The sequence below is a fragment of the Semicossyphus pulcher genome, unplaced genomic scaffold (assembly GCF_022749685.1).
Source record: "Semicossyphus pulcher isolate SPU_LCO1_2020_fin unplaced genomic scaffold, fSemPul1.0.p SCAF_7, whole genome shotgun sequence".
Classification (NCBI taxonomy): domain Eukaryota; kingdom Metazoa; phylum Chordata; class Actinopteri; order Labriformes; family Labridae; genus Semicossyphus; species Semicossyphus pulcher.
Genome location: NW_027211748.1, coordinates 24,068,890 through 24,096,272, shown reverse-complemented (window position 1 = coordinate 24,096,272; position 27,383 = coordinate 24,068,890). Strand labels below are relative to the sequence as shown.

General features: G+C 42.2%; 2 protein-coding genes across 4 annotated transcripts in view; one reads left to right on the top strand and one right to left on the bottom strand.

Moving 5' to 3' along the window:
• ctnnd2b (catenin (cadherin-associated protein), delta 2b) overlaps window positions 1-13,089 on the bottom strand; it is a 200,002-nt gene extending 186,913 nt beyond the window's left edge. For both annotated transcript variants that reach the window (XM_069684388.1, XM_069684389.1), the window contains exon 1: window positions 12,938-13,089. The gene's annotated coding sequence lies outside the window, so the exon portion shown is untranslated. The remainder of the gene's footprint in view (window positions 1-12,937) is intronic.
• Window positions 13,090-21,453: 8,364 nt separating this feature from the next.
• Window positions 21,454-25,356, top strand: LOC138612094 (cAMP-dependent protein kinase inhibitor alpha-like). Of its 2 annotated transcripts, none has more exons than XM_069685406.1 (3): window positions 21,454-21,739; window positions 22,250-22,440; window positions 24,303-25,356. In XM_069685406.1, the coding sequence occupies exons 2-3, from the start codon at window positions 22,278-22,280 to the stop codon at window positions 24,371-24,373; spliced, it is 234 nt and encodes a 77-aa protein (XP_069541507.1). In that variant the 5' UTR covers window positions 21,454-21,739; window positions 22,250-22,277; the 3' UTR covers window positions 24,374-25,356. The 2 variants fall into 2 exon arrangements, with proteins under 2 accessions (XP_069541507.1, XP_069541508.1); XM_069685407.1 differs by having other exon boundaries at window positions 22,223-22,440.
• The last annotated feature ends 2,027 nt before the right edge of the window (window positions 25,357-27,383 follow it).

Here is a 27,383-nt window from a genome sequence, read left to right as displayed (position 1 = left end):
CTCTGCCTCTGTCTGCGTATGAATTCATGTGGTGCCATATCCAGAGAGCACAGGCAGTTAAATAAAGCAGAGCGAGAATCGTTCCCATCAAGGTGATAAGTGATGAATGGCTGTTTGACCACCACAATCTGTCTTTTTTTTTTTGTCTCTCAACTTCACAGCTCCAAAAGCTCTGCGGGACATAATGGTCCTCTCTCAGCATCATTATGGATAAGAAGCTCATTTGTAATTATGTAAAGCACACTTACACATAACAGTTGATAAACGCTAAAGGCGTGCGAGAACAAAGAGCGGCAGCGAGGCTGCAGCCAGTCCTCCAACGCCCACCCCGGCAACAACACACACACACATGCAGAAACACAAGGGCATGCAAAGTCACACTAATATTCTGGCCTACAAAATAAAAGCACAAAGAGCTTTTTCAGTGAAATACTCAGACTGAGCAGGTAAAGAGGTCTGATATCTCCTGCTTAGTGCACTGAAATCATGAAGGGTAAATAAAGGGCAAAAAATCAGCACGCATGAACTGATCTACCCTCAAACACATAGACAAAAAGAGACAACTGCAAAAACTGGTACACCTGACACGTTGCTAGTCAATCACAGGCTGACACATACAGACAGACAACCTTCACACCCAATTTGTTTGGACTGTGGGAGGAAAGCCGGAGTACCTGGAGAGAACCCATGTATGCACAAGGAAAGCATGCAAACTCACACAGAAAGGCCCATTTCGTCGGAACCGGGAATCGAACCAGGAACTTTCTTGCTAAACACCATGCAGTCTATTAATGCTGATGTTGATATCAACGATAAAACATAACTATGTGTAATGTGAATAGTGTCATCCACATGGACAAATCCCTAAGGGCCCGATCAGACAGGACGCGCTTTGCAGGCTGTAAAACGCGAGGCGCACCGCACTGCCTTTTTTGTGGAAGTAAACACCCGATCAGACAGAGCGCGTTTTGGCAGCTGGGGGTGGCTTTTTTTCCTACTGTTGTTAAGGCAACTACCGAATCATTAGCTGTCATTAACCTAACCGTTACATTGTAAACTGACAGAAGGCTCACCTCTCCTTTCATCCGATTGGACAATGAGAAAAAACACCCATGACGCCGGGCGCTTTTCTGCTTTGAGTTGAAGTTTTTTCAGCTCGAGGCGCTCGGAGCATTTCCTCAAAAACGCGAGGCGCACAGAGCGGAAAAAAGCACGGCGCTCTGCAAAGCAAAAGCAGCGCACAAAAAGCCTCATTGAAAACAATGAGAAAAAAGCCGCCCCCAGCTGCTAAAAGCGTCCTGTCTGATCGGGCCCTAACTTTGCAGTTCCTTATCGCCACTACTACAGAACTACTGCAGAGTGAACTGGTTGCAAACACTTAGCCGCATGAATTTTATAGATAAAAGACAACATGTCAAACATTTGTGTTTTTCAATAGTTTCATTAGTATGCTTTGCTGCACATGTGGATGTGTTTCTAATATTTGTTTCACATGCTGCAAAAATGTTAATTTAAAACATACAAACAAACAAACCAGAGGGGGAGAGTCTCTCGCCCCTCTCCCACTCACTCACCCACCCTCTCTCTCTCTCTCACCCACTTGAAGCTAATTGGGAGTCGACCCTCGCTGACCTCCGCTCGTCCACAGAAAGTCATCGCCATGACAGCAGAGTCATCCACAACAAGGGTCGGCCTTGTTAGAGCCCAAACTGCCTGAACGCACCTGGCTGACATCACAGCAGAAAACCCGAGTCCCTGTTGCCACAGCAACCACAACTTGGCAACCGCGACTTGGCAGCGTCCCACTCCGCGGGGGATTGATTGGGTGAGCGATGCAGTGAGAGGTGGATTAGGAGGAGTATTATTGTCTCCCTGGGTGCAGAGGGACGGACACAGAGAGGATGGTGGACTAACCGGAACAATGATGGCAGCCCTGACCTGAACTTGGCTCAACACAGAGATGAAAGAAGCCTCTTATTTATGCATTACCCATTAATAAGCGGATGTGCTGCAGTGATTGGAAAGATAGCATGCTGTTCTTTTAGCTTAGCCGGCTAGTTTAGTATACATTTAGATTGCTAGATTGTATTTAATGGGCGGCACATTGGTGCCTCAAAGCAAGAAGGTTCCTGGTTCAAACAACAGGGCCTTTCTGTTATGCTTTTTCGGTTAATTAGTGACTCTAAATATTGCCCATAGGTGTGAATGTGAGTGTAAATGGTTGACCTGACGACCTGTCCATGGTGTACCCCACCTCTCACCCACTGACAGCTGGGTAAGACTCCTGCCCTTCGTGACCCTGAACAGGATAAGCGTTATAGATAATAGATGGATGGTTGTCTGTGAAATGCACAACTGCAGTAAATATAGGTGCAGCTATTTTGCGAGCAGAGTTTTCCCGCTACAAAGTGCACACTCAACCATCGAGTGAAATGAACAAAACTCAAGTGACAAAACGTTGCGTCCGACAAACAACCATTACCCTCTCCAGAGCTCCAGTTCTGCTGCTCTCTCCTCTCCGGGCAGAACCACTCAGAGCCTGAGACAGGGAAGCAAAGTGCAGCTGTTATTTGTCATCATCCATTAGTGAATCAACCGGACACACGAATGGAAGCTGCAGAGAGGTAAGAGCTGGAGGTCGTTCAGTCGCCTGATTTTTGCACCTGATCAGTGCTGTAGTATCAATATACTATGTAAACAGTGTGGGTGAACATTAGCACTGTTAGACCTCCATGACTTCATTCACATGCACTCGGGATTTAGTTACCACCTGTTTGGCTGAGTAACCTGGATTCTCTTCTTTGTGAATGCAGGAAATAATGCGATCTTAATTAAGGGAGGTGCAAAGTAAAGGTGTGGAGGTGGTAACAGATGAGTTGAGTTGTGTTAAAGACCTGCATTCAGTGCTAATCTTTTCCTCTGTCTTTTCCTGACTTTAATCATGTTTTTGTTGGTTATACCGTTAACAATCGCTTATTTAATATAACCAGGAAATTCCTCTTTTAAATTGTTGTTATTGAACATATTCAGGGGTTTTCAGGATTATCTCTTGCTAAATGTGGTTTTGCTGTGAGACATGACATAAGAAACATCTGGAAAGGTATCCAAAATATAAAATTCAGACTTTTGATTTGGATGGAAAGAAGTATAAAAAACCTTAAATCAAAGGACTCATCCTGTTTCTGGAAAGATTGTTGGTTTAAACATTTGCAAAATCAACACGGAAAGAATTAGAAAAGTCCTTGCACATACAGACTGACTCTGTAGTCACTATACATGTCTTAGTTAAACATGCTAAAAGGTCTTTAAGTAATAATCTTGAAGATTTTCATTTAAATAAAAGTCTGTTTAGTTCCTACCTATCGCTGAATGAGGTAACACAATGGTCGCCTATGGCCCACTGATGAAAGCCTTTGCATTTGCAGTATTACAGACTGGGCGTAATACACCATAGACGTCGCCAAAGACTACGAAACTTTACGACTTTAAAGACCTGCATTCAATTCTAATCATTTCCTCTTTTCCAAACATTAATCACATGTTTTTTTGGCTATAGCGTTAATAGTTTATTTACTATAACCAAGATTATTTTTTCTTAATTGTTGTTATTGAACATAATCCAGGGGTTTTCAGGATCAGCTAGTGCTAAAAGTGCTGCGGTTTTGCTGCGAGACATGACGATGCACATGACCTGATTAAAAATATTAAATTCTAGTCTTTTCACTCCATCCTTTTAATCTCCACGTTGGTTTATGCACAGAGATTCTCTCATTCTTGGGATATTTATATTGCATAAAGGCAGATTTTAAAACAACTGCGAGCAAGCTGTAAATGACTGACTCCGAGCAACTCCGAGCTTGACAAGCCAAGCCAAGGAACTAGCTAAACAGTAAAGTTTAATCTGCAAAGATGCTAACTTGCAATCGGGGATGATGAGTTAATGTAATTAAATAACATTAGAACAGGAGTGGAACTAAACCCAGACCTTGAGGGACTCCTCTACATGTATAATCCAAAGATCAGTGTGCGTCAACATGACCCCTCACTGTCAAGCTATACAGTCAAATCCAACAGTGCAGGTTTTATAACAGGATGAAGATGGATTATATTGTTACACAAAGAGGTTTCAGTGTCATGCGTCACTAAGGTGGTCATAACCCAGGTCTATTCTATAAGTCTTATCAGTTTAATGACGATTTGTTCCCTCTTTTCTGTTGTTTTTGCCTGTACTGGTACATATTATCATTGCACCGTTACTGTTAATAAAGATTTATTTTAACTATCTTATAGTTTACAGCGGTTAAAATGTTCTGCAAAATGCAACACAAATGGATTTTCCTGTTTTAATGTCCATGATGGCCGCTACTTGCCCTGTTTTTTTTGCATCTACTGCTGTTTCTGCTCTGAACGGTTCAAGGAATAAAGTGGTTGTTGACCAGGCAGCAGATCTTCCCCATCTACTGAGTGAAGGAGGAAGGGGGGGAGGGAGCCAGAGCGCCAGCTGTGATATGAATCAGATGCTGCCATGATTGGAATACAATGACCTGGCAACATGCAGTGTCGCTCTCCCTCTCTCTCACCATGTGTCTCTTTCTCTGAACAAGGTTATCAGCAGAGATTATCGGGTTAGGACAATAGACGCCTGATTCAAATAGGCAGTGAATGACTTGGCCACAAAATGCATCTTTTTTTGTGTCTCAATCCATCATTTTGACTCCATTTTAGGATCGGACTGTTCTTGTTTAAGAAAAATTAAAGCTCCTGTGAGGAGTTGAAACAGACTGAAATGAATTCTGAGGACTCTATATGAGCTACAAAAGCAAACCAGACCATCAGAGACAAGATTGATTATTTCCATATAGTTATTTTTAATGCCTGAAACCGCTGGCGGGGGGGAGGTGACAGAAGAAGCGATTAACTGCACACTGTCTTTGTTTACATTTTCCAGGCAGAAATTTAAAGTGAGTGATACATATGACTGTTAAAGAAAGCAGGATGAGATTTGTTGTTTAAAACCACCACTTAAGCATGAACAGGACAAAATCAGCAAAGAGATAAGAGGTACAACTTTGTCCACAGGGGGCGCCAAAATACAACAAAACACAAACTGAAAGTTCCTCATAGGAGCTTTAAATACGGACACGCACATTGCAAACTGGTGCAGTGGTTAGCGCTGTCGCCTCACAGCTAGAAGGTTCCTAGTTTGAATCCCGGTTCAGACGTTGTGGGCCTTCCTGTGTGCACGTTCTCAAACTCTGTGCATCCCTCCGGGTACTCTGGCTTCCTCCCACAGTCCAAAGACGCTCATTAGGTTAATTGGTGACTCTAAATTGCCCATAGGTGTGGGTGTGAGCATGAAAGGTTGTCTGCTTCTGTGTGTCAGCCCTGTGATTGACTGGGAATCAGTCCAGTGTGTACCCTGCCTCTCGCCCAATGACAGCTGGGATAGGCTCCAGCCCCCCGCGACCCTGAACAGGATGAGCAGAATAGATAATGGATAGATGAATGGATGATTGCAAATTGGGAACACTGACAGATATTCCTGGTGTTTTAATATCTTTAATTGTAGCACTAGTAGTAGTTGTACAAAGACATGAAAATAATCACGTTACTAATTAAATATCATTAAAGATTATTACAAGTTTACACATGTTTAAAGCATTCACGTGTTTATTAGTAGCAGTACTGGTGCTCGGATCACCACGCAGATCTGTAAGATACAGCTGCTTCTATAAGCTCACATCAAGTCTACAGGGAGAAGATGAAATAGCATAACCACTCGTGAAAACAACTTTGAAGTTACTAAAGCATGCTAATGCTGCTACAAAAGTGGGTCATGATGTTCCATACTAATTAAGTATTTGTCAACCTCCTATATACTTTATATAGAGGCTCTGGAGCATCTCCGATGCCTGGACTCAACTGGTGGAGGCCGCTCGTCTCTCTCTCTCTCTATCTGCAGTTTGGTCCTGATTTTTAACACTGTTCTCCTTCAGGTGATGAATAATTGAGCAGATTTTGGATGACTGATGCTCCTGCAGTTCACACACAGATCATCATGCTGATGTTTCACACCTTCTGTTGATGACAAACACAGCTAGCCGATGTGCCACGTTAGCAGTATGAGTCAATCTTGAAGCAGTTATTGCAATTAGGTCACTGCTATGTTACAGGACGGCTCCAGTTTATCACAAAATGAGACTATTTTTCTAGTTCAGGCCAAATTTTCTATTAGCATTAATAACAAGTTAATTTCTGAAAATATTACATGGTCACGTTGCTAAAAAGATTTTCTATGTCAACAAACACAAGCAATCAGTTCCTGGCTGAGCTTGAGCATTTTCATTACTGATTAATTAATTGGTTACAGATTCAAATCAATACTCTGGGTGCATTTAATTTCTTTTTTACCTCCAAATCAACTGTACAACAGGCTGATCCCTATTTGGACAACTTGTTGCAATCTCGTTATGCTCCTAAATTTGAACAATCATGCTCAGGTTTAACGTTATCAAAGCCAAAATAAACAGTTTCCAAACCTCCAAACATAAAACACAACTTGTAATAAACGTGAAATATCCCGTAAAGTGCCTAAAATATTTTCATTATTGTGTCCTTCTATTCTTTATTATCTTTTGAGGGGAATTAAGCAGAAGAAAATGGATCTCTCCCGAGGGGCACGGGATATCGTCGTGGAATAATCCAGATTAAATAGATCTAAAATAAAAACGACAATAGCGAGAGCCTTCATTCATTTTGCAGCAGAGAGCTGAGGCCTCTATCCTTTGTGTCATCCTGCTGTACATTTGTTGATGATGTCATTGCATTACATTATACGTGGCGTAAAACGTGGTGAAATAAAAAATCCTCTTTAAATTGGTAACCATATTAGCAAGAGCATGATTTATATAACCTTCAAAGGATGTTCCAAGAATGTGCATCACAATTAAACTAAATACTAATGTAGGCTATCTCCCAAACTGAAATATCTAAATCGCTCACTTTTGTCAGTGTTGTGCGATATATAAAATGTTATTTTTTTCTGTTTATTTTGAGAAATTTGATTAAAAAAAACATCTAATTTTTGTATTTGCATGGTATTTCACATGATATAAATACCCTAATGCAGTATTATGGTTTATAGCCTTACATAACCCTTTAGCTTGTGATGTACAGATTTGAAGGGATATAAAACATTGGGAAAATTGTCCAGTAAATGACATCACAATAAGTATAGATGGAGGATATCTAATGCAGACATCTAAGGGTTTAAAGGGGACATATTTAAGGCCCGGATTTCCCACCAGGGATAAGCGAACTACCTCTGATTCAGATTTTAGCTCTGCAATCAATTTTAATCTAACATGTTTTTTAATGTTGGTAAAGTTTGTTTTAAAAGCCTTAGACACATATACCTGCCTTTCTGTACGCTTGAGACCATCTGTCTTAATAAAATACAGGTAAGAGTGCTTACATTGCTTTACTAAATTGGGACCTATTGGCTTTAGGGATACCCTTATATGGTACAGAGTAGATAGACTAAACTTCATCTGAAAGGTTCAATACTGAGCACAAGGAATGGTCTGTTCGAATTGACATGGCATTACACTACACCTACAACTGTATTGTTTCTGTCTCTTCTTCTTGATCAAGTTATATAAACTCTTTAACCTAAGCCATCTCCTGAGTCTTCTTCCATTTCTGGGTTGTCAAGCTTCACGAGTTTCCTCAACAACAAGCCGTTTTGCCATTCAAAGGTCAGACCTTAGCCGCGGTTGGTTGACAGTATTTAGAGTGACTGCGTGTGCGATCCCATGTGGGGGATGTGTGTCACTCCAAAGTTGTAGAAAACATGGCTGCTCTGGGATCGGTTATTGGGCCTTATATGTGCGAGCCAGAATCACCAGGAGGTATCGGAATGGTAAGTTCAAGTCTTGACAACGACTTGACTACAAGCTAGTGCAAGAAGGCAGCCTGAGGTGAATGACGATTGGTCGATTTCAGCCAAAGCAATGTTATGTAAAATAATGGACGTAGTCTCAGTGACATCACCCACTGGTTTCTGAAGAAGTGCTTTGAAACCTGATTTGTGCCGGTGCTCGCCATATTGGAAATGCCAGAGCCGGCTAATCCAGAGGCAGGCAAAAAGGGCGGAGCGCGACCGAGCTGAAGCGTGTGGCTGAGGACTATGGGCGGGCCGCATAAATCAGCCAGCTACGGCTATGAAGCTAGGCTATATGCTTCTCAGCGTAGCTAGCAGTTATTAGCCATAGAGTGTATAAATAATGAATGAGCTAGTTTAACTTTGTCTTCCCACAGAGGAGATTCTGTCTGTAGCGAACTCGAGTCGACATGTAACGGGAAACTTAAAATAACTGGTCTTCTCATTACTATGATCACTGTAATCTCTCTGGGGAAAAGCCAACAACTCCTGACTCCTATTTCCTGGCGATGATTAAAGGAAATGTTTAATAAACACTGAACAGGCTAACAAGCAGCTAAAGCGAGCACAGTATACCTGCTACTTAGTGCTAGAAATATATCAATACAATAATATTAGCATTTAACTCACTGAAAAGCTGGAGCTCAGACTTCTTGCACGGCCATAAAGTTCCATAAATCCTACAGAGTCAAGTTAAGTTCAGTGTCTGTGCTTCTGTGTTGACGTCTAGCAGACAGCCAGCAGGATCCACCTGTCAATCAAGTGAGCCGGCCCCTTTAATTTAAGGCTAAATATAATTAAAACAGGTGTGTTATAAAAAAAATCCACACCCCGTACAGTAAAATTAGCTATTTATATCAAAAACGTTTTTTGTACCAGGCTGTAAACATGTTTATTTCTGCTGTAAAAAAGGGCATTTTCCCATCTGCTGTAATGTTATTTCTTGTTTTCTGGAGCCTCAAGTGGCCACTCGAGGAACTGCAGTTTTTTGCACTTCCGCATTGGCTTCATTTTCAACACCGGAGGTTACTGCTTGGTAGAAACCTGCAACTGTTTTGGGCGGCCCATTTCAGAGGCTACCTTTCTAAAGATGTCCTTCTGGAAAAACACAGATAATACCCAAAAATGTGAAACCCATGCAAAATATGAGCATATCCATGTAAAAGATTTGGCTACTTTAATGTGTAATTATATTAGTCTAGACTGAGAGATCAATAAATACAAAATATTTGACTGTAAGTGTTGTGCAGGTGCAGCGATTCACCTCCCAGACCTGTCTCAGTGAGCTGTTATTAAGTGTTTGTCCAGCTCACATACATCAACTCCTTAATAGAAGAACTTAATGAAGCCTGTTGAGGCTGCAGCAGCACTAAAGACTGATGATAACACTCGTAACACTTCTCTGAACCGCGCTTCTCTTTCCAGCCTTTTCACCAAGGACCTAGCTTTAGGGTCACTCCAGCATGCAACATGAATCATTGGCAATTAGGCGGAGAAATGGAGAGAGGGGGTTTGGGTTTGTTAGATGGGATGGGGGCTCTCTGTATTACACCCTAGAGATGCAGGTGAAGTACTCCGAACACTTCCTGTACTGCTGCTCAGATCGTTACAGGCACACATGCAGCAGAGAAGCTCTTTGATCAGTTAAATGTTGTGTGACGAGAACAGGGGCTGGCAGTTTCACCTGTGTGTGTTTAAGTGTTTCGTGCTCCGCTTCGAGATGTTGCAGATGTAGCTGGTAGCAGTCGGAGCTGTTTGTGTGCACTGTGGCAGACCAAATGAACACTGCAGACGAGGAGCTCAGACTGTCATTACGTTTGTTATCGAGTCACAACACGAGCAAAGAGCTCGTATTTAAACACCCACGAAAATATGTGCTTTGGATTATGGGCCCAAATAGATGTGAGTCTATGGTTCCCAATATGAGGGTTGGGTCTCCAAAAGGGCTCGCGAGAGCAATCTGAGCGGCCACAAGATGTTTATATTTGTACTTATGTCCCATCTTTACTTTATTACTCTGAAAAGATAAAATGACTCAACAATGCTGAGGTAGCATCACTCGACCCAAGCATGTTGGAGCCAATATGGGTGTTTTTGGTTTATTTTTGGTGGACTGATTTATATTGTGGTTATTTGTATGCCAGTAAAACAACTTCGTGATGGGTCACACAATTAGTTAATGAATACACGCTGGTGTTGAAGCCTCAGTGTGTTTGGACTGCAGAGATGCTACGGTTCTTATGTCCTAAACTAACACAACTAAAACTACACAAAACAATAAGTAAATAGACACCTGAATTTACACTGTAGAGAAGGCTTTAAAAACACCGCAAAAAGAAGCAGCGACAAACTGAAGGTAGAACACCCTGTAGTGTTTCATTCACCACCGTGGCTATCAGTATTGGACCAGTTTGTCAGTATAAAGCATATGCATGTCATTTTTAAGCAAAAGTGTCAAATTTTGGCAAATTTCTCGCTAAATGTGTTTTTTTTTTTCACATATTCTTTTGTAAAAAGCAAACAACAATATATGAAATGGTCTTAAGTGAACTTTAGAGATGCTGGAAGGTAGATTGTGTTACCTTTGGACGATCCAGGCTAGCTGTTTCCATTACTTTCAGTCTTTATGCTAAGCTAAAGCTAATCTTGTGCTACGTGTAGCTTCATATTTAGTTGTGTCCTAATCCAAGCGCTGCAGCCTTCGGAGGAGGCGGTCCACGGAGGATGCTCCGCCTGCGTAGACCGTTAAAGCTGAACTGAAATGAGACGGTCTGGTCTACCCTTGCGTCAACAACCGCTGCTCCTGTCAACTAACAACAGCTAGCTAGCGGGCTAACTAGCTAGCTTAACTGACGTTGAGTTAGTTAACCTATTATTTTAAAGATAATATGTTTCAAGGGCCCTTTTGCGTTTTAAACATGTGTATCTCTATTCGACTAAGTTGAAACCAAAAACTTACATTACATTTAGTGCATTCCTCTGCGGATTAACAGTCTGCCATTTTGTTTGAATTGGCGGGCAATGAATCTCGGGATACATTGGACTCATCTGAAGGAGTAATAGGATAGCTTTTGACGCGCCGCTGGGCTGCAATCAGCCTTCAAATACAGCCTTCGACAGCTGCAGCCCCTGGATTGGGACACAGCTAATATGACTGTAATATCAGTTTTCTTGCTATCTCAGCAACAAAGCCAATAAGCGTATTTCTGGAAATGTTGGAAACCAGTCCTTTAAGGCAGTGGTTCTCAAATGGTGGGTCGGGACCCAAAAGTGGGTCACGGATCTGTTTTCAGTGGGTCGCGGATGTGTGCTTGAAAAAAAAAAAGTTGTGGCAAAAAGTCTACGCTGCGCTTTTATTTTGAAGGACATGGGTTTCCTATGACATGCGTGCAGTAGTAGTGTAGTTTAGTCACACTCCACGTATCCACTGATTGGATAACTCCAGCTATTTACCATTCTTAAGAACTTGATGAGCCCGACAGTAGTTGCATTTATCATGCACTGTGAGTTTTAACTGTTGAAAAAAGGCTCTTAAATATTTTACTCTTATGCACTGCTCGTCATTTTGCTCGACTTCTATACTGTTTATACTACTGTACTGCTAAAACTACTGTATTAAACTGCATCATTTTTCATCCAATAAATCTGAGTGGTTGAAAATTTCAGACATTTGGGTCGTGATTCATCATTAAGGAGGAGGTGGGTCCTGAGGCGAGACCAGTTGCGAACCACTGCTTTAAAGGGTCACATGACAAATAACTCGGCAGTCACGGAGGTTAAAAGACGTAGAAACAATCATCAAGTCTTGATGACAACCAAGCATGTTCAACTCATACATAACGTTGCCATATCTGCTGATCCTTGACATGTTTTTCCTCTCTAACCTGATGAGAAACATCTGCCACAACATGCTCAAATACCATGTCCAATCTGAAATAAGCCGCCTGTTCAACCCACGTAATAAGACACTTCCCTGATAGACACAATCTGCCCTGCTGGTAATCAGACCCCCTCTCACTGGCTTCCCCCAGCCTCCCCCACATTAAACTTCTTATTTGGGCTGGGTAGCTCCTCCATCTTGGGAGTGATCTGTAATCTACAGCACCAAAGCTCATAAGAGAAAACACGAATTAAGTTTAAATGAGGCGTCATAAACCCACAGTGACACTGTGAGGCTACACAGGGGCTAATTCAGCAGGCACATGCAGGCCCCAATTTCTGCCAGGTCACAGAGCAGAAATCCACAGACAATTACCAAAGCTAACATTAGGATGCTCTCTGCTGAAACGTAGTAGCTTCTCTAATCTTTGCAATGAGATGAATGGGATTAATTACTCCACAGTGGGGAGGAGAAACAGCCTGGAGGTGATCAGAAACACACTGTGGTGGTTTTATTCATCAACATGGAGCCATTCAAGCAGGCAGGCCGGAGCTGGAGCTGCACAGAGGCTGCGAGGTGCTCTTCATACAGCTCACATGCTTGATGATGGCTGAGTGAAACAAAAATTCGGATCGTCCACGCATCGCCCTGCAAAGGCAACACAAAGACGGCAGCGATGCGCCGCTGTCAGCTGTGACAATCGCGCGGAAATCGCTCAGATTTCCGTCAATCTGGAAGCGTTTTCACATCAGCCAACCCCCACTCCTCCTCCTCCTCCGACCCCCACACACCCCGGCCTCTGTCGGGTGGATGGTTGATGGATGGATGGCGACTCGAGCTGTAATGGGGGGGGGGGGGTTCCATTTTCAGTCCAACGCGAGCGCACCACAGCCCTTTAGCGCACCATCATAATAAAAAACACACAATCCACACCACGCCTCGGAATTAACTGACATAAAATCTGAAAAACATCTGGCACACACTCCGAACAAAACACATCAGACAGCCATATTCCCAGCAGGCTGTCTCATTCTAGCGTTTTTCAAGCATTCACACAGATGGGAGGTGCGAGACGAGCGGAATGAGGAAACTGGAATGACATTGCGCCTGCTTACTGTAAAATAAATTCCCTCGGGTGGATGGAGAGCCTCCGTTTTCCCTCTTGACTCCCCTCCTTTCCGACGTGCGAATATCCCGAAATTCAGACCATGCAAACCAGGTCGTAGTCAGTCATTTCCACACTGCGAAGTATTTGTTCCAGCGCGGCGTGTGTGTGACAGAGAGAGGAGGAGAAGAAGGCGAGCCAGCATCCGAGAGGAGAGAGCCAGCTGTGGGGAGGAAATGAGGGAGGAAGGAGCGGCCGGGCCGGAGCGCTGCGCACACAGGAGAGGGAGAGGAGGAGGGAGGAAGAGCGGCAGAGGTGCTCTCTCTCACTCTCTCTCTCTCTCCTCTACTTCACAATACAACATCCCCCCATCCCTGCCAGACAGACTGACAGACGGCTTTGGGTACCAGTGTCAGCAGCGACACCCACCGGTGATGAGAGGAATGACAGTATGGAGGGTGCTTAATGCCACAAGGGAGGTGGATGCAGCTGGAACAGGAAGGCACTGCCACTGTGGATGCTGTGTGTTGCTGCAGGTTCATGATTTACCAATAAACATTAAAGTCAAGCACAGATAACTGCAACTTAACACTTTAGCTGAAAAATATCTTAAGGAATGTTTTCATAATGCTCCTTTAGCCTTCAAGCTGTTTGATTGACAGCTGAAGAAGCAGGGGTAATACACCAACGATGGCTTTCATTAATCAGTGATTGCTTTCATCATACTTTATCAGATGCTTTATGTTGATAGGTGTTAATAAAAATAGTGCCTAGATCGTCTTTAGATAGGGATGAATAATAAAAGATTCACAGAAGCTCCCAGAAATTGATCGACACCTCGAGTGACAACATTTTAAACGAGAAAAAAAACAATCATCTAGCATCGAAATGTAACAATCTAAGAGATCACAAGATAAATGGTTCCCCCATTAATAAATGTAACCCATTACCCTTTTCTTTCTGCGCATGCTGAACCGACAAAAACAACTTTCATGGAGATGGTTCAAACATCACCTCATAGCACATCCCGGTTTGGACTGTAGGCGTAGTTTGGGGGGGGGGGGCGTTCAGGGGGTTCGTAGACAAAAATGCAAAAGTAGTTTAATATCTTTTTTTAATAACACAGAACTAATAATTTATTATAAAGCCTTGCTCTATAATAATAGATACAATAGAACTAATTGTGTGATTGATTATTTTCATGAAGCTGTGGTACGGCAGCCTGCAGGGACACTCACACACGCACCCATGACAGGCAAAGAAGGAGAGGTTAGCGGACAACATTCTGTCAACACTCGTTCATTAATACTGCATTATAAAAGAGTTTTTGAATATCTATAGCCTACGCTGCTTCTTCTTTTAACATAAAACACCCCCAGCTCTGGCCATATACAGCACAGAGACTGAGTCAAGCAGCATTGCCATTGCTACTGGCAACAGCGCTGAAACGCATTGGTTCCTTTCAGCCAGAAAGTGGAGGGGAAGAAGTACTGACGAAGAGAGGCGCACGGTACTATCTGAGAGGCTCACAAAGCATGGAACATGCAGGCTAGGTTATAAATGCGATCCCGCTACACTACTGACCTCTCTGTGTTTTAACATGGTTTATATTAGACACCACAGGGTCAGTCTCTCTGCAGAAACGCGAACAGCTGAGGATCTGGATCTTTTTTACTTTTAGGTTTTACGGTTTGTGCGAGTTCGGTTTCTGTGTGTCATCACTCTGCCTCTGTTGTTGCATGTCCTTTATTTTTTGTGAACCTACAACCTTAAAGTTCAAACTACGCCTATGGTTAGGACGTAGCGGGCCTTTCTGTGTGGAGTTTGCATGTTCTCCCCATGTGTTCCTCCCGTCTTCCTACCACAGTCCAAAGACCTGCTCCTTAGGTTCATTGGTGACTCTAAACTGCCCGTAGGTGAGAGTGTAAGCTGAAAGGTTGTCTGTCTCTACATGTCAGCCCTGTGATTGACTGGTGACCTGTCAAGGGTGTAACCCTGCCTCTCTCCCAATGACAGCTGGGATAGGCTCCAGCCCCCCACGCCACCCTGAACAGGATAAGCGGCGTTGATAATGGATGAATGGATGTTCAAATACGTGTGAAAGTGATCTAACTGAATGTGTTGGGGCTGCTGAAGCAGACGAATGCCTGTGACGTGAATCCCTTCAGGCCCCACTCCAAAGTCAGTCAACCGAAGCACGAGACTACAGGCGGAGGGCGAGTCCATGTGAGGGCGTTGGAGAGAGAAGCCCAGCGCAACTTTGTTATCGCTGAATGTCCGACGCCTTGACCATCACACCAAGAGCCAGCAGACCAAGCAAGACCCTTTCAACCAAAATACAGTGTATCAGTTCAAGCCAAACAGAGATCTTTTTCTTCATCGTAGTACTCTTGGTACCCAAATCGTGCCAAAATGCCTAGTTTTCACTCGTGATCACAGTTTAATTGTAGGCACCAGAACTCGGTTAGGTTGAAATGGTTTGGACAAAAATAATAATCTACGTGTGAGAGGTCTACAGGCTCCTCAACAGAGACGATGTTTGTTTTGGGGCATAATTTACACTTTCTAAATGTCATGTATTGTAGCACTATTTAGTTGTACATACTTTCCATTTTAATGGTGAGATGCTAAATTTGAAAATGTATATTCTGTAAGGAAGCCCAGTCACAGATGCAGCCGTACCAGCAGTAATAGAAGAAGAAGCAAGATTCTCAGTGCATCTTCTTAAAACTATGATCACAAAAAACAGCTCTGTTTGAAGCTACAGACCAATGACTGTATATATAGATAGATGTTGCGTCCCCATCTGCTCTCATTGTATGAAATCGAAGCCAAAATAGCCCCTGTGATAGGCGCTGCCATCTTGTGATGGTGACGTCATTTGGAGCCAGAGTTGCGCAATAGTGGACCCTTCGTAGCCACTTCCACTAACCAAAACACACACTTAACTTACCAGGAAATAAACAGCAAGGATCCCGCACATCGGTGTATTTAACAGCAGAACAGCTTCTTGTATTGGTCTGAGGTTAACGTTCACAGATATTGAAACTATAATGACTGTAGTGATTGTTTTAGTTACGTTTCCTCTCGCCGTTCCTCCTCCACTCTGCTAATCGGGAACAGATCGGCTGCAGGAGCCGTATTTGTCAATTGAGCTGTCAATCATCCTTTTTACAGCATCAAATAACTAATTAAAAGAAAACTTGTCAGAAAACACTTGGACATAAATCAGCATGATAAGAACTAACTATAATGACAGAAACCATGTTTGAGAAAAATGTATTTGACGTGTATTTTGATTTTATAGTTTGACTCATGTCCCATCTGTTAACATGTAGGAGGCGGGCTTTATGACCTATACTGCAGCCAGTCAGCAGGGGGCGATAGACAGAGTTTGGCTTCACTTATAGGGAGCTGTCATGTCTTCTATCTTTTTATACAGTCTATGTTGCAGACAGGTGTGAGGTCTCCTGAAGGGGTTCATTTGGGGTTTAGGCAAGAACAATAAACAATATTTTAGGTTGTGGTTTTCGCTCTAGCTCATCCAAAAGGTGACGAGGCTCACAAAACTGGCCTCCGACAGCCACTGAAACAGGATCTTTTCCCCCTTTGTTGTCAGAGTAAATGGGACTTGTGTTTGGCTGTCAGGATGAAAAGAGAATTTAAACAAATGCAACAAAAAATGCTCCTAAAATAAACTTTGTACCGTACCTTTAAATAGTGTAGAATAGAGGATATAATATATGCACACATGTGCCAAATGAGGACAGAGCTTTTACTGTAGGGAGTTAGAACACAAAAGGAAAGTGGGAAAAGTTAGTAACCCAGTTGAACTGAGCTCTGTCTATCCTCTGACTCCTCTCTATCTCTGTCTATATTTGTCTCCCTCTCGATCTGCGTCTCTCTCTCTCTTTCAGCTCCTCTTTGTCGAACAGCTCTTTGTTCAGTCGACTGTAAGCACAGTCAGTGGCATCACTGGCAAACTAAAGCTTGCACACATCGTTCCAGCGTGCACTGTTTGCTCCAGTGCACAAGAAATGACTTTGGATGTTCAGATTATCTACAGCTGTATCTGTGTCAGACTTTAACACCGGAAGAATCAGGAGATTGTAGATAAAAAAAACGTTTCATCTGATTGTTTATAAAAGCGTGCGTTAATGGTGTAACACTGCACATTTTCAGAGCCTTTAATGTGTGCTGCTCAAACTGTTCCTCGCAGTATGCACCATCTGAGCTATTCTTATCCTCTGCAGCTCTAATGACCTGACATCTCCACAGGGATCATTAAAGTTTCATCTGACCTAATCTAAAAATTGAAGTCCCCTTAAGCAAGGCACTTGTCTGCTCCAGTGAAGCTGCTCAGTGTCCATCAGGAGTGGAATGTGTGCTGTAAGTGAGAAGCTGCTCGCAGGTGTCAGTGTGTGTGTGTGTGTGTGTGTGAAGCATAACGCTGCAGGGAGAAACACATTCAAACCGATGTTAACACAAAAGAATATGTCAGCCTGTGGGTAACGGACTAAAAGGCGACAGTGATGATGAGACAACGTGGTAATAATGCAGCAGTGGTGACTTTATGTCTGCGAAAGTGAAACACAAACAAAGAAAGCATCCGCTTTACCTCATTGGTGCTCGGTGACATCATGCAGAGAGAGACGGGGAGAAGGAGAGAGAGAGAGAGGCTGTGAAGTCAAGACCTACAGCCCATCAGTCTGTGTCTAGACGGAGGATTACTGCTTCATGTACATCACACACACTCTATCCTTCATTTGTCTGTCATCCATCCGTCTTTCACATCCAGAGAGGGTTTCAAAATACTGAAAGCAATCTTTCCTCTGATCGTTTTTAAACATATGAGTAATCTCTGACATGATTTGAAAGCCTGGCTTATAGACCTGTTTTTGCAACTGAGAGGAGGATCCGCTGCATGTGGCTCCTCCTTTAATAGCCACGTTAGCAGCTTCATGTTGAGGCTACCGTTTAGTTTCAGGCTGAAATATCTCAACAACAGATATTTCTGTTCCCCGGAGGATAAGACCCACTCACGTCTATGACCCCTGACCTTTCCTCTTTCGTGTACACACATTTATGTCTCCGTTGGGATGAAGTAATAATTTTGATCCTTTTGACCTTTCGACTAGCTTTTTTTTTTTTTTTTAGCCTAATCCATTTTCCCTCAATACAGTCCGGCCCTCATGTGCTTTAGTTTGCTACTTATGCTGAGCTGTGATCGACTGGTTACCTCAAAGTTTACCATCAGGAGTTTTGTCCCTGTTGACTCAATGTTTTAAGCCAAACCATGATCCTTTTCCTAACCAAGAAGTGTTTCACGTTAACCACATACTTTGTTAGATTTAGGAAAAGGTGACGGATTAAAGCACCTGGGGGGAATACCACGAAGAAGGATTTGCGGTTATCGAGGTAACTTCAGGGTTAACTCAGAGTTTTCAGTACTACAAAGGTGGCTCGCTTCTTATCGGGGTAGATCGCCATGGTAACTTATGCTGCTCCGGAGCAGGTTATGTTCAAGATAAAAGATCAACCTGTACTAAACACCACCTAATGACCAATCAGGTCTCTTGATTTAGGGGCTTTGAGAGCAGATCGTGAGAGGGAGTAGGGAGAGAGAGCGGGGAAACACTTCCTGTTTACAGTCGGATTTAATGAAATATTTTTATTTAAGATATTCATCGTGCTTTACTGATCTTTACGCCCCAACCTAAGGCGGCACTATGGGGCTAACAACTATCCACAATTGACCCAAATATAACCACACCTTAAGACACTCAAATACATGGGATTTAGCAACTAGTCTGAGAGGAAGAACCACCGCAGTCCCCACTCCAGAAGCCTCTCTTGATGTCTTAAATAGGCTACTGATCCAAGGTCAGGTGCACCTCATTTGCAGTTAGGTTCACCTGCAGAGTTGAGAACAGAAGGGGAGAAGGGACAAACAGAGCAGGGAACACATACAGCCGTAACAACATCTACAACAATAAAAACAATGAAGACTGAAGTGCCTTTGTACTCATAAGATTTGAAAGTAAGCATTCATACGGCTGTAATTTGTGGATTAATATTTATTTCTATTTGCTCCATACTTTGATACGGCTAAATCTGTCATTAACGCAACGTATTAATCTGATACATGAGTGTGTGTCTGATGAATCTGTGACGCAGGTAAACCAAGAGTTAGAATACACAAAAAAAAAAATCCAAAGGTCAAGAATTTAGTTCGGCCACAGCCCAGTTCCACTTTTGCGAACTGGATAATCTGACAGAGACTGGTGTGCAGAGACGGAGTATTTATACTGCAGGAGCTTGATGAGTGGATGGGTCTCAGGTGTGCAGGTGGACTGGCAGCAGGAGGATAATTGAGTGTCGCACCAGACACACAGACAGAGAGAAACAAACAGAGGAAAAGCAACTGAAACACTAGGAGTGAGGGGAGGCGCAACTGTGTGAGATGTCGCAACTCTCTCTCTCTATGGCTATGAAAGTACCGTCACTCACTCACTCACTCACTCACTCACTCACTCACATACAGACCCATGTGTAGGGCTGACCACGACGGTCAGCCAACAATAAAAGGAAATAAAACTTGTATGATGTGGACTTTGCAACAGTAACAGTTTGTAACAGATTAAATAAGGAAATTATAGGGAAAGTGAAGAAATAGAAACTAAATACTGAGGATGCAACTGTGGATGCTCAGGCCCTGCTGACTGGTTTAATCTTTAACAATGCATTATATTTTAACCAGCTCTTACAGTATGTTTTTTTATATAAAATGTTAATAATAAAAGTAACTGACCGAAAAAAAACACAATTTCCCTCTGAAATGCAGTGTCAGTCTAAAGTGTTACAGTACTAACTGAATAATCAAGTAAAGAACAAGTACTTAAACTTGCTGAAATCCATCCCTTTTCGAATACTGAATTTTAAAGCTCAAAACAAAGGTTATGTGGGGTCAACTCAGATGTGGTTCATTAACAAAAAGATTCATGAATGTGCTCCTCTCACAATTGGTCAAAGGTTTTCAACCGTGCAGAGCACCTTCAACATTTGAAACTGCTCTTCAACAACTGAACATCACCTCTTTTACTGCAACATACAATGTTGTAATACGGCCTACTGAGGGTAAAGTGATGGAGGGACAAGACACAACTGAAAGAAAGAGAAGGCAGATTGCAGAGAGCTATTGTGCAGCAAAGAGAGCCTCTGCGGATCCTGTCACAGGCACGGATCTGAAGGTAACGTTCAACATAGCCTCTAAAGCAAGCGAAAATGAGCTGATCCTAAAAATGAGACTCTGTTTCAGTGTGTCCTGATGAAGCGCTGCACCACGAGGACAAAGAGAAGAAGATGTTTCTATAAAACAGAGCATACGATGCTCACACTGAGTGATTAAAACACATGTTTTTTGTGTATATTACTCTTGTTGTTTGTGTTTGCTTTGCTATTCTTAATTTATGGTAAGAAAACTGAACCATCATTCTTTTGTCTTTGAAATAAACAGACTCTTATTTTCTTTTACATTTCATAGTCATCAAGCCACAAGATATTTTATATTTGAGTTTCAGATTGTTTAAATTGAAGATGGAGATTATTTGGTGCAGGCAGCTGTGTTTAATCATGCTGACAGCAGCGCCATCCTGTGGTATAAAAAAGTATTGCATGTAACTATCTACTGTCAGTCTCTTGTTTCCAGTTTCATACTGTCGTAGAGGAGCACATAACCTTTGCACTAATGGACCATGTGTCACAGAGCACTCAGAACCTTTATACAATCATTACCTTTAGAATGAGACGTATAGTTCATACGGAATAAGTGTCTAAGTTTGACCTCCAACCTCCTGTAGAGGCAAATTTTAAGAAAAGATATGATTTCATTAAATATTAAGCTCAACGTATGAAGAACCATTTTATCCTTACTTTGACCCGTAAGAGATTAATTAATTTATTAAAGAATGAATGCACATAAATGAGCTTTATTTACCAATATCTACGACTAATATAAAGGCGAGTTACCCTAGTTTTCTGCTGCATTCAGGTGCTGTGAGAAATTTTATGTATTGAGTTCAAAGTACAGGAAAAATCTAGTAGTTTTTACATTTTTATTTTACACAGTTGTTATATTTCGTATATTTTTATTCATTTATGTATTATAATAATACTAATATCGTATCTTTATAATTTAAATTATTATTATTATTTTTTTGTAAATACGTTTATTGTGATATTTTTGTTCTGAAATGTACTATGCTGCCCTCTTATGCGCCTATTGTAACTATATGAATGTTTCTTTATTAATCACCTTCTGCAGATTTTTTTCTTTTTAATACAAAGGCTAGTTTAGCATTTAATTAAGCATTTAATTGAGAGTCTTCAGATGTACGAGGGGATATTGAATGCAGCACAAGCCGCGGTGCTTCGCAGCGCTCTCTCCTCGCATCCTTTTGTGTCTCCTGTCCAATCAGCGCGCAGATGCGGTCTCCTGGCTGCTGATTGGTCGTGAAAGAGGAAGATGCGACGGCCATGGAGAAGAGACAGGGGACTTTACACACCATCCCACTGATGAGATAAATAACCTTAGATTATTTACATGCATTGACCCGTCGCGCTGTGTAATGTAATGGCTGTGGATTATTAGCTCGTGCACGCTGGTCGGGGTGCTGTCGGTGTTTTTTGTTTGGTTTTATTTGTTGTATACGATCGTCTGATGTGGTGTCGGGCCTGTCGCGCGGATTTGTAGGTGAAGTCACTCCCTAGAAATGTAGCTCGGGGTTACAACACTGAAGAGCTATCACTGAAGGTAAGAAATGGCTGAAACAGGCATTTAGATATATTAAAATGACGGAAATAGTGATTATTTGAACCTACTTTGACCTAAACCTGGTATTTAACTTGAAGGCCTAACTATGGACTGGCTGTTTGCTTTAGCATTAGCCTGCTTCACACTGTTAAACCGTGAAATAAAGCAGAATTTCGGGTATGAGAATAATTTATGACTTGAAATAGTGAGTTAAAATGTAATTATTATTGCTAAATGTTATTTTAATAAAAGAAAAAATCCTAAATTGTGGTTGTGTCAGTTAATGTGTTTTACTTACATTTGTAGAGTATGAAGATGCATATGCATAGTAATGTATAATTTCATAGGAAGTTATATGCAGACAGGGTCTTTGAAGCAACTTTCCCAAGCTTTAATGTTATCACCTCAGTTTTCTTTACACTCTGGTTGGAGACTGATAAACGGACCCTCTGAAGGTGTGTGTGTGTGTGTGTGTGTGTACAGATAAAGTCACAGCTGCTCTCCTCGCAGGTGTTGCTGTGTGGACGATGCCCGAGCGATGTCTGATGTTGAGGCCACGTACGCAGACTTCATCGCCTCTGGCAGGACGGGACGCAGGAACGCCATGCACGACATCCTGCAGAGTCCCACCGACCCCGAGGGACGAGAGCTGCCCCTCACCCTGTCTCTGTCCCAGCTGCACATTAATGCAGGAGGGGGAGGTAATACTGCCCTGTGCTGTGGTGTGTTTCATTCACTTCATGTTCCTAGCTTTCTTAATCAATCTTGATCCCATTTTATAGGGTTTATTGCAACAGAAGTTATTTACACAACATCATTTTTGCCTCTCTAATTAAAGCTCTCTGTGACACTTACAAATAGTCTTTTCAATCTTCAGAACAAACTGATTGGAAATTGTGAAAAAAACGTAGAGAGAGAGAGTTGCAACATCGCAATGGCGGATCATGGAGAATATTGGACCTCCACTGATGCGACTCTCTGTCTATGCGGCTCTGGATACTTTGTTCGGGGAGTAGGCGGGGCGGCTCCTCCGCTGTCCTCACCTACGTCCGCAGCGTGCACCTGCTTTCAAACACGTTGTCATCAACCTCATAAGGACAGTCCTTGTAACACATCGCCCACAAAAACGCACATTGACCTGATGCGGTCAGCCACATACTAGGTTTTGACCTAGTCTTGTTGTGAATGCGTCCTGTGGGTAACAAAAAGGCAATCGTCTATATAACGAGACTTAGACACAAGACCTGTACCTGTAGGAACAGCTGTTTTGAGGTAAATGCTTACATTAACAAACATGCTCACAATGACCCTTCTGACATACTGATGTTAAAGGGCCTATATGTAAGATTTCACATATACTCATCAATCAAATATAATTTTTTATTGCCAGTGTGTGAAGGTATAGTAGAGGAACTGATAAATTCCTCCATTGCCTCTAACAACCTGTGGGCTGATTTTTATGTAAAGCACTCGGGACGGTTTTTCCGGGAAACAAGAGGATGTGACGTTTCTGCGCGTTCACGATTACCTCTGCCGAGAGCTCATTCTATGCCACTACAGTCAACAGTGTGCAACACGAGACAACGCAAGCTGTGAAATGGAGATGGATAATGTTAACAAACAACCGGCAACCACAACAACACCAACACAAACTACACACAAGAATAAAAAACAAAAATAAAGTTTGATCTGGTGAAGCCCGTCTGACTAAACAGGAATGTGATCGACGTCAGGGGGAAAACTAGAGTCAACGTCGGCGGGGCATGTGAGTCATAGAGACCTTCGATTGCTTTTGGGGATCAAAAGAGACCCACAACTTATTGTTGTCATAGAAACAAAACCCGCGTGCAGCGGTCTCTCACCGGTTGTTTTTTCTCTCACAGCACAAGTGCTTCATTCCAGCTCTCTCCGGCCGCCCTGCCCTGCCGTGCCCAAATTCTTATCACGACAGTTCAATCTGAACCATAACTGTCAACTTTATGGTGAAGCCAGAGGAAAAAGTCACGGGATTGGCAAAGTCAGCACATTTAATTAACTTGTTGAAGAGCAACTTGCTGTCCTCACCTACGTCCGCAGCGCGCACCTGCTTTCAAACACGTTGTCATCGGCCTCATAAGGACAGTCCTTGTAACACATCGCCCACAAAAGTGCACATTGACCTGATGCGGTCAGCCACATACTTGGTTTTGACCTCGTCCTAATTTGTAAGCTTCAACAAAAAAGGCAGTGTGATTTTCAAACTGCAGAAGAGCTGCCTGATTGGGGCCTAAAACGAGCAACAACACTGATGTAGTCTAATTGTTCTGCATTAAATGTGTACATATTTTGCCTATGTTGTATTTATTTAGAAAAATGTACATATTTCTTAAATATCCTTCATTTAATTTGTTTTATTGCTGCATGTTTTTTTGTTTATATATTTTATTTTATATCTAATATTAACCCTTGTAATTAAAGAAAGTCCCACAGTTATTCTTGTATAACCGGAGTGATAATAAACGTCTTGAATCTTGATATTCGTGTCCTTAATATTGAATAATTTATTCTCCCTCCTCTTTTTTAGATGGAGACGACACTGAGGACAGCCAGAGCTCCTCCTCCGCCCACAGGGAGGCGGAGCAGAGGAACAGCTAAACTGCCACACTCTCCCGTCAGAGGACAGAAAGCTGCAGGAGGCATTTCAGCCGCCATGTCGTTCGTCCAAAGCGGGCTGGTTGTCGGAGGGTAGCGCCACCACTGCTGAGGTGCCTACAAGCAGGGCACTAATCCCCCAAATCCACTGTAGAGGCACTGTGCTGCGATGTGTTCACACAGTGCTCTCATGTGCACTAGAATAACAGACTGATGGCAGGGCTGTATTTCACAGTTGGAGTAAGCATTTGTAGCTCTTGTACAGCTGATTTTTCTTTCAGTCGTAGTTAGTAAACACACGGGCTGGAGGACTGGATAAAAGAGAGATCTTATGTGAGGTTTTTAGTCGTGCAGGCAGTTTGTAAGACCACTGAGACACTGGTGGCTCGCAGTGGGAGTAGCATGTTTAGTAGTGATGCTGGTAAAGATTATATTGCCAGCGAATGACTTGTGCTTCCTTTAAATTGACAACACTGTTGAGGGAAACTACTCAGTCGTAGTAGATACTGAAAACACCATAGGGCTTGATTACTTTATATGTGGAAAGGTGATTCTGTTGTGTTGATGGACAAACCCAGTGATATTATGTGTGTGAAACTGCTTTACTGTAGAAAGCAGCCTACAGCAGAGCGCTGAGACGGTGGCGTGACAGTGTTCTGTTGACCTATAATACATATACAGTGAGCATGGTAACATATTTTAATAGCTCAGTGGTTAAAAAAAGAAACGATGGTGTTCTATCTTTTAAAATGTTCATACTTTAGTTTTTATTTTTCTAATGATGCCATTATAATCACAACTTTAAAGGAGCTTTAGGACATACGCTTACTCACTTTCTGGCCAAGATTTAGAAGAAGCTATACCCAGCTAGTTTTGTTCTAAGAACGTTCTGAGAACGCTACATGCCATGTTTTTAATAGTAGGAGAATGTTTTATAAATCACGTTCTGATATCCCAGGCCTCAATTACATCCTGAAAATATCTTCAGAATGACAACGTTTTGTCTAATTTGAAGTTTTAACTGAAATGATAAACATCCTTAAAATGTTCTCTGAATATTAGATTAAAACGTTTTCTTTCAAACGTAATTACAACCTGTAGATAATGTTAGCCAATGTTATGGGAACGTTCCCTGCTAGCTGGGTATTGATACCACTTTCATGTCTGCACACACAAATTGTAGCTGGAGTCAACCCGAAGGTTAGCTTAGCTTTGATAGATAGCCTGGCTCTGCCAACCAGCACATCTGAAGCTCATTTATTAGCATGACGTGTTAATTTTTTATTCATACAAAAAGTTCTGATCAAAACTTACAATTAGAACTCAACTAGAAGTCTTATTCTGAACTATTTCTTTGCTAGCTCACGTTTCAGGCAGCCAGCAAAGACTTCTTTATGGTTTTTACACATTATTGTAATGACGCAAATTAATGATAATATGTCAATAAGTGAGCTTTGGGGTCCCAAGTTAGCAGATTTCATGAGCTTTTGATTCAGCCAATCTAGTTAACCACCTGTTTCCATTTTTATTATTTTTATTAAGCTAGGCTAATATTTCGTAAGGCTTACTGTCAACGTGTCTTTAGATTCCTCCTGACCTTTGACCTAGCTTATTATTTGTAACTTCAGCTGTGTCCCAATCCAGGGGCTGCGTCCTTCGAAGGACGTATTTTAAGGCCGATTGTGTCACCGCGATGCGTTAAAGGCTGTCCCAATTCGAAGGCTGTTAAAATAAACAAAAGGGGCCTTCAAAACTGGTTAAGTTACGCGACATTAGTTATGCTAGCTGGTTAGCCCGCTAGCTACCTGTTGCTAGGCGACAGAGGCGGTGTTGGGTGACGCAAGGGTAAGAGCGGGAATAGCTGGTGACGCCAACAGGAAATCCTCTGTAGATCAGACCGTCTCATTTCAGTTCAGCTTTAATGTCTATGCAGGAATGACGCATCTTCCGTAGACCGCCTCCTCCGAAGGCTGCAGCCCCTGGATTGAGACTCAGCTTTAGTTGCTGATTTTGTGCTTTTTTCGAGTACAGATTAGCCACATGTTCCTCATTTCTCATTTGCGTTTTTCAGCCATGTTCTATGTGGTTTGAGAAAACATTTATAACCAGTTAGTTATAAAATAGGGAAGGGAACTTAGGGAAGCTAGTTAGGCTAGTTAGCGAAGATAAGCTAACCTGCCCACGGCTCCTGCTACACATTTAGTGCACATAAAGAAGACTAATCTAACTCTTTGGCAGTAAAGTAAATAAGTGTATTTCCTAAATGTCCAACTACTCCTTAAATGTAGATATGCAATACTCAGTGGAGCTTCCAGTAAGTTTAACATGTTTATGTGAAGTTTCTGTTGAGCTAAACTCCAGCTTCTTCTTTGCGTAATAATGTAACATCACATAATCATCAGCAGAGACCATCATGCATGCACTGTTCAAACTGTGCTTTGTTATTTTCCTCCCCAGTATAATCTTACTGCAATACTGCAACTTAGCTGTGTCTCATTTCCGTCCATGCTGCTCATAGTGAGGCAAAAATATAACTGTTTTATTATATTCATTCAATCAGGTTTCCAAGATGTAAACTGCCATGTGACTGTACAGTGACTCTCACCTGCACCGACACTGTGTGGACCCTGCTGTTCATAACTCAGCATGTAGAAATACGGCAGGTGCATGATTCTGCTTAATGTGTAGGTGTTTGTCTGACTGCCTATAATCATATTTTCTACCCAATGTGTCGAAACGAAATAAATCACTGATCACAGTAAAATGTTTCTGGTCTTATTGTAACACTACCATTCAGTGTTGCCGGATTGGCCGGGTTTCCACCCAATGGGGCTTCTTTTGATTTTGATTACCTTGGGCTGGGCTGGTGGATGAATGTTGGGCTGCTTCTGTCAACATTTAGCGGGATTTTGAACACCAAACAAGCTGTGATTTTATGGTTTAAGATTTTGTGGTTTTCACTCACTCATTCTTTACCCATTTGATTGACATGAGTTGTTTTCAATCCTGTGAA

Excerpts from the sequence above, each read along its gene's own strand:
- LOC138612094 (XM_069685406.1), top strand. The coding sequence starts at position 22,278 with ATGTCTGATGTTGAGGCCACGTACGCAGACTTCATCGCCTCTGGCAGG. Across the intron at positions 22,441-24,302 it reads CATTAATGCAGGAGGGGGAG|ATGGAGACGACACTGAGGAC; the intron begins GTAATACTGCCC and ends CCTCTTTTTTAG.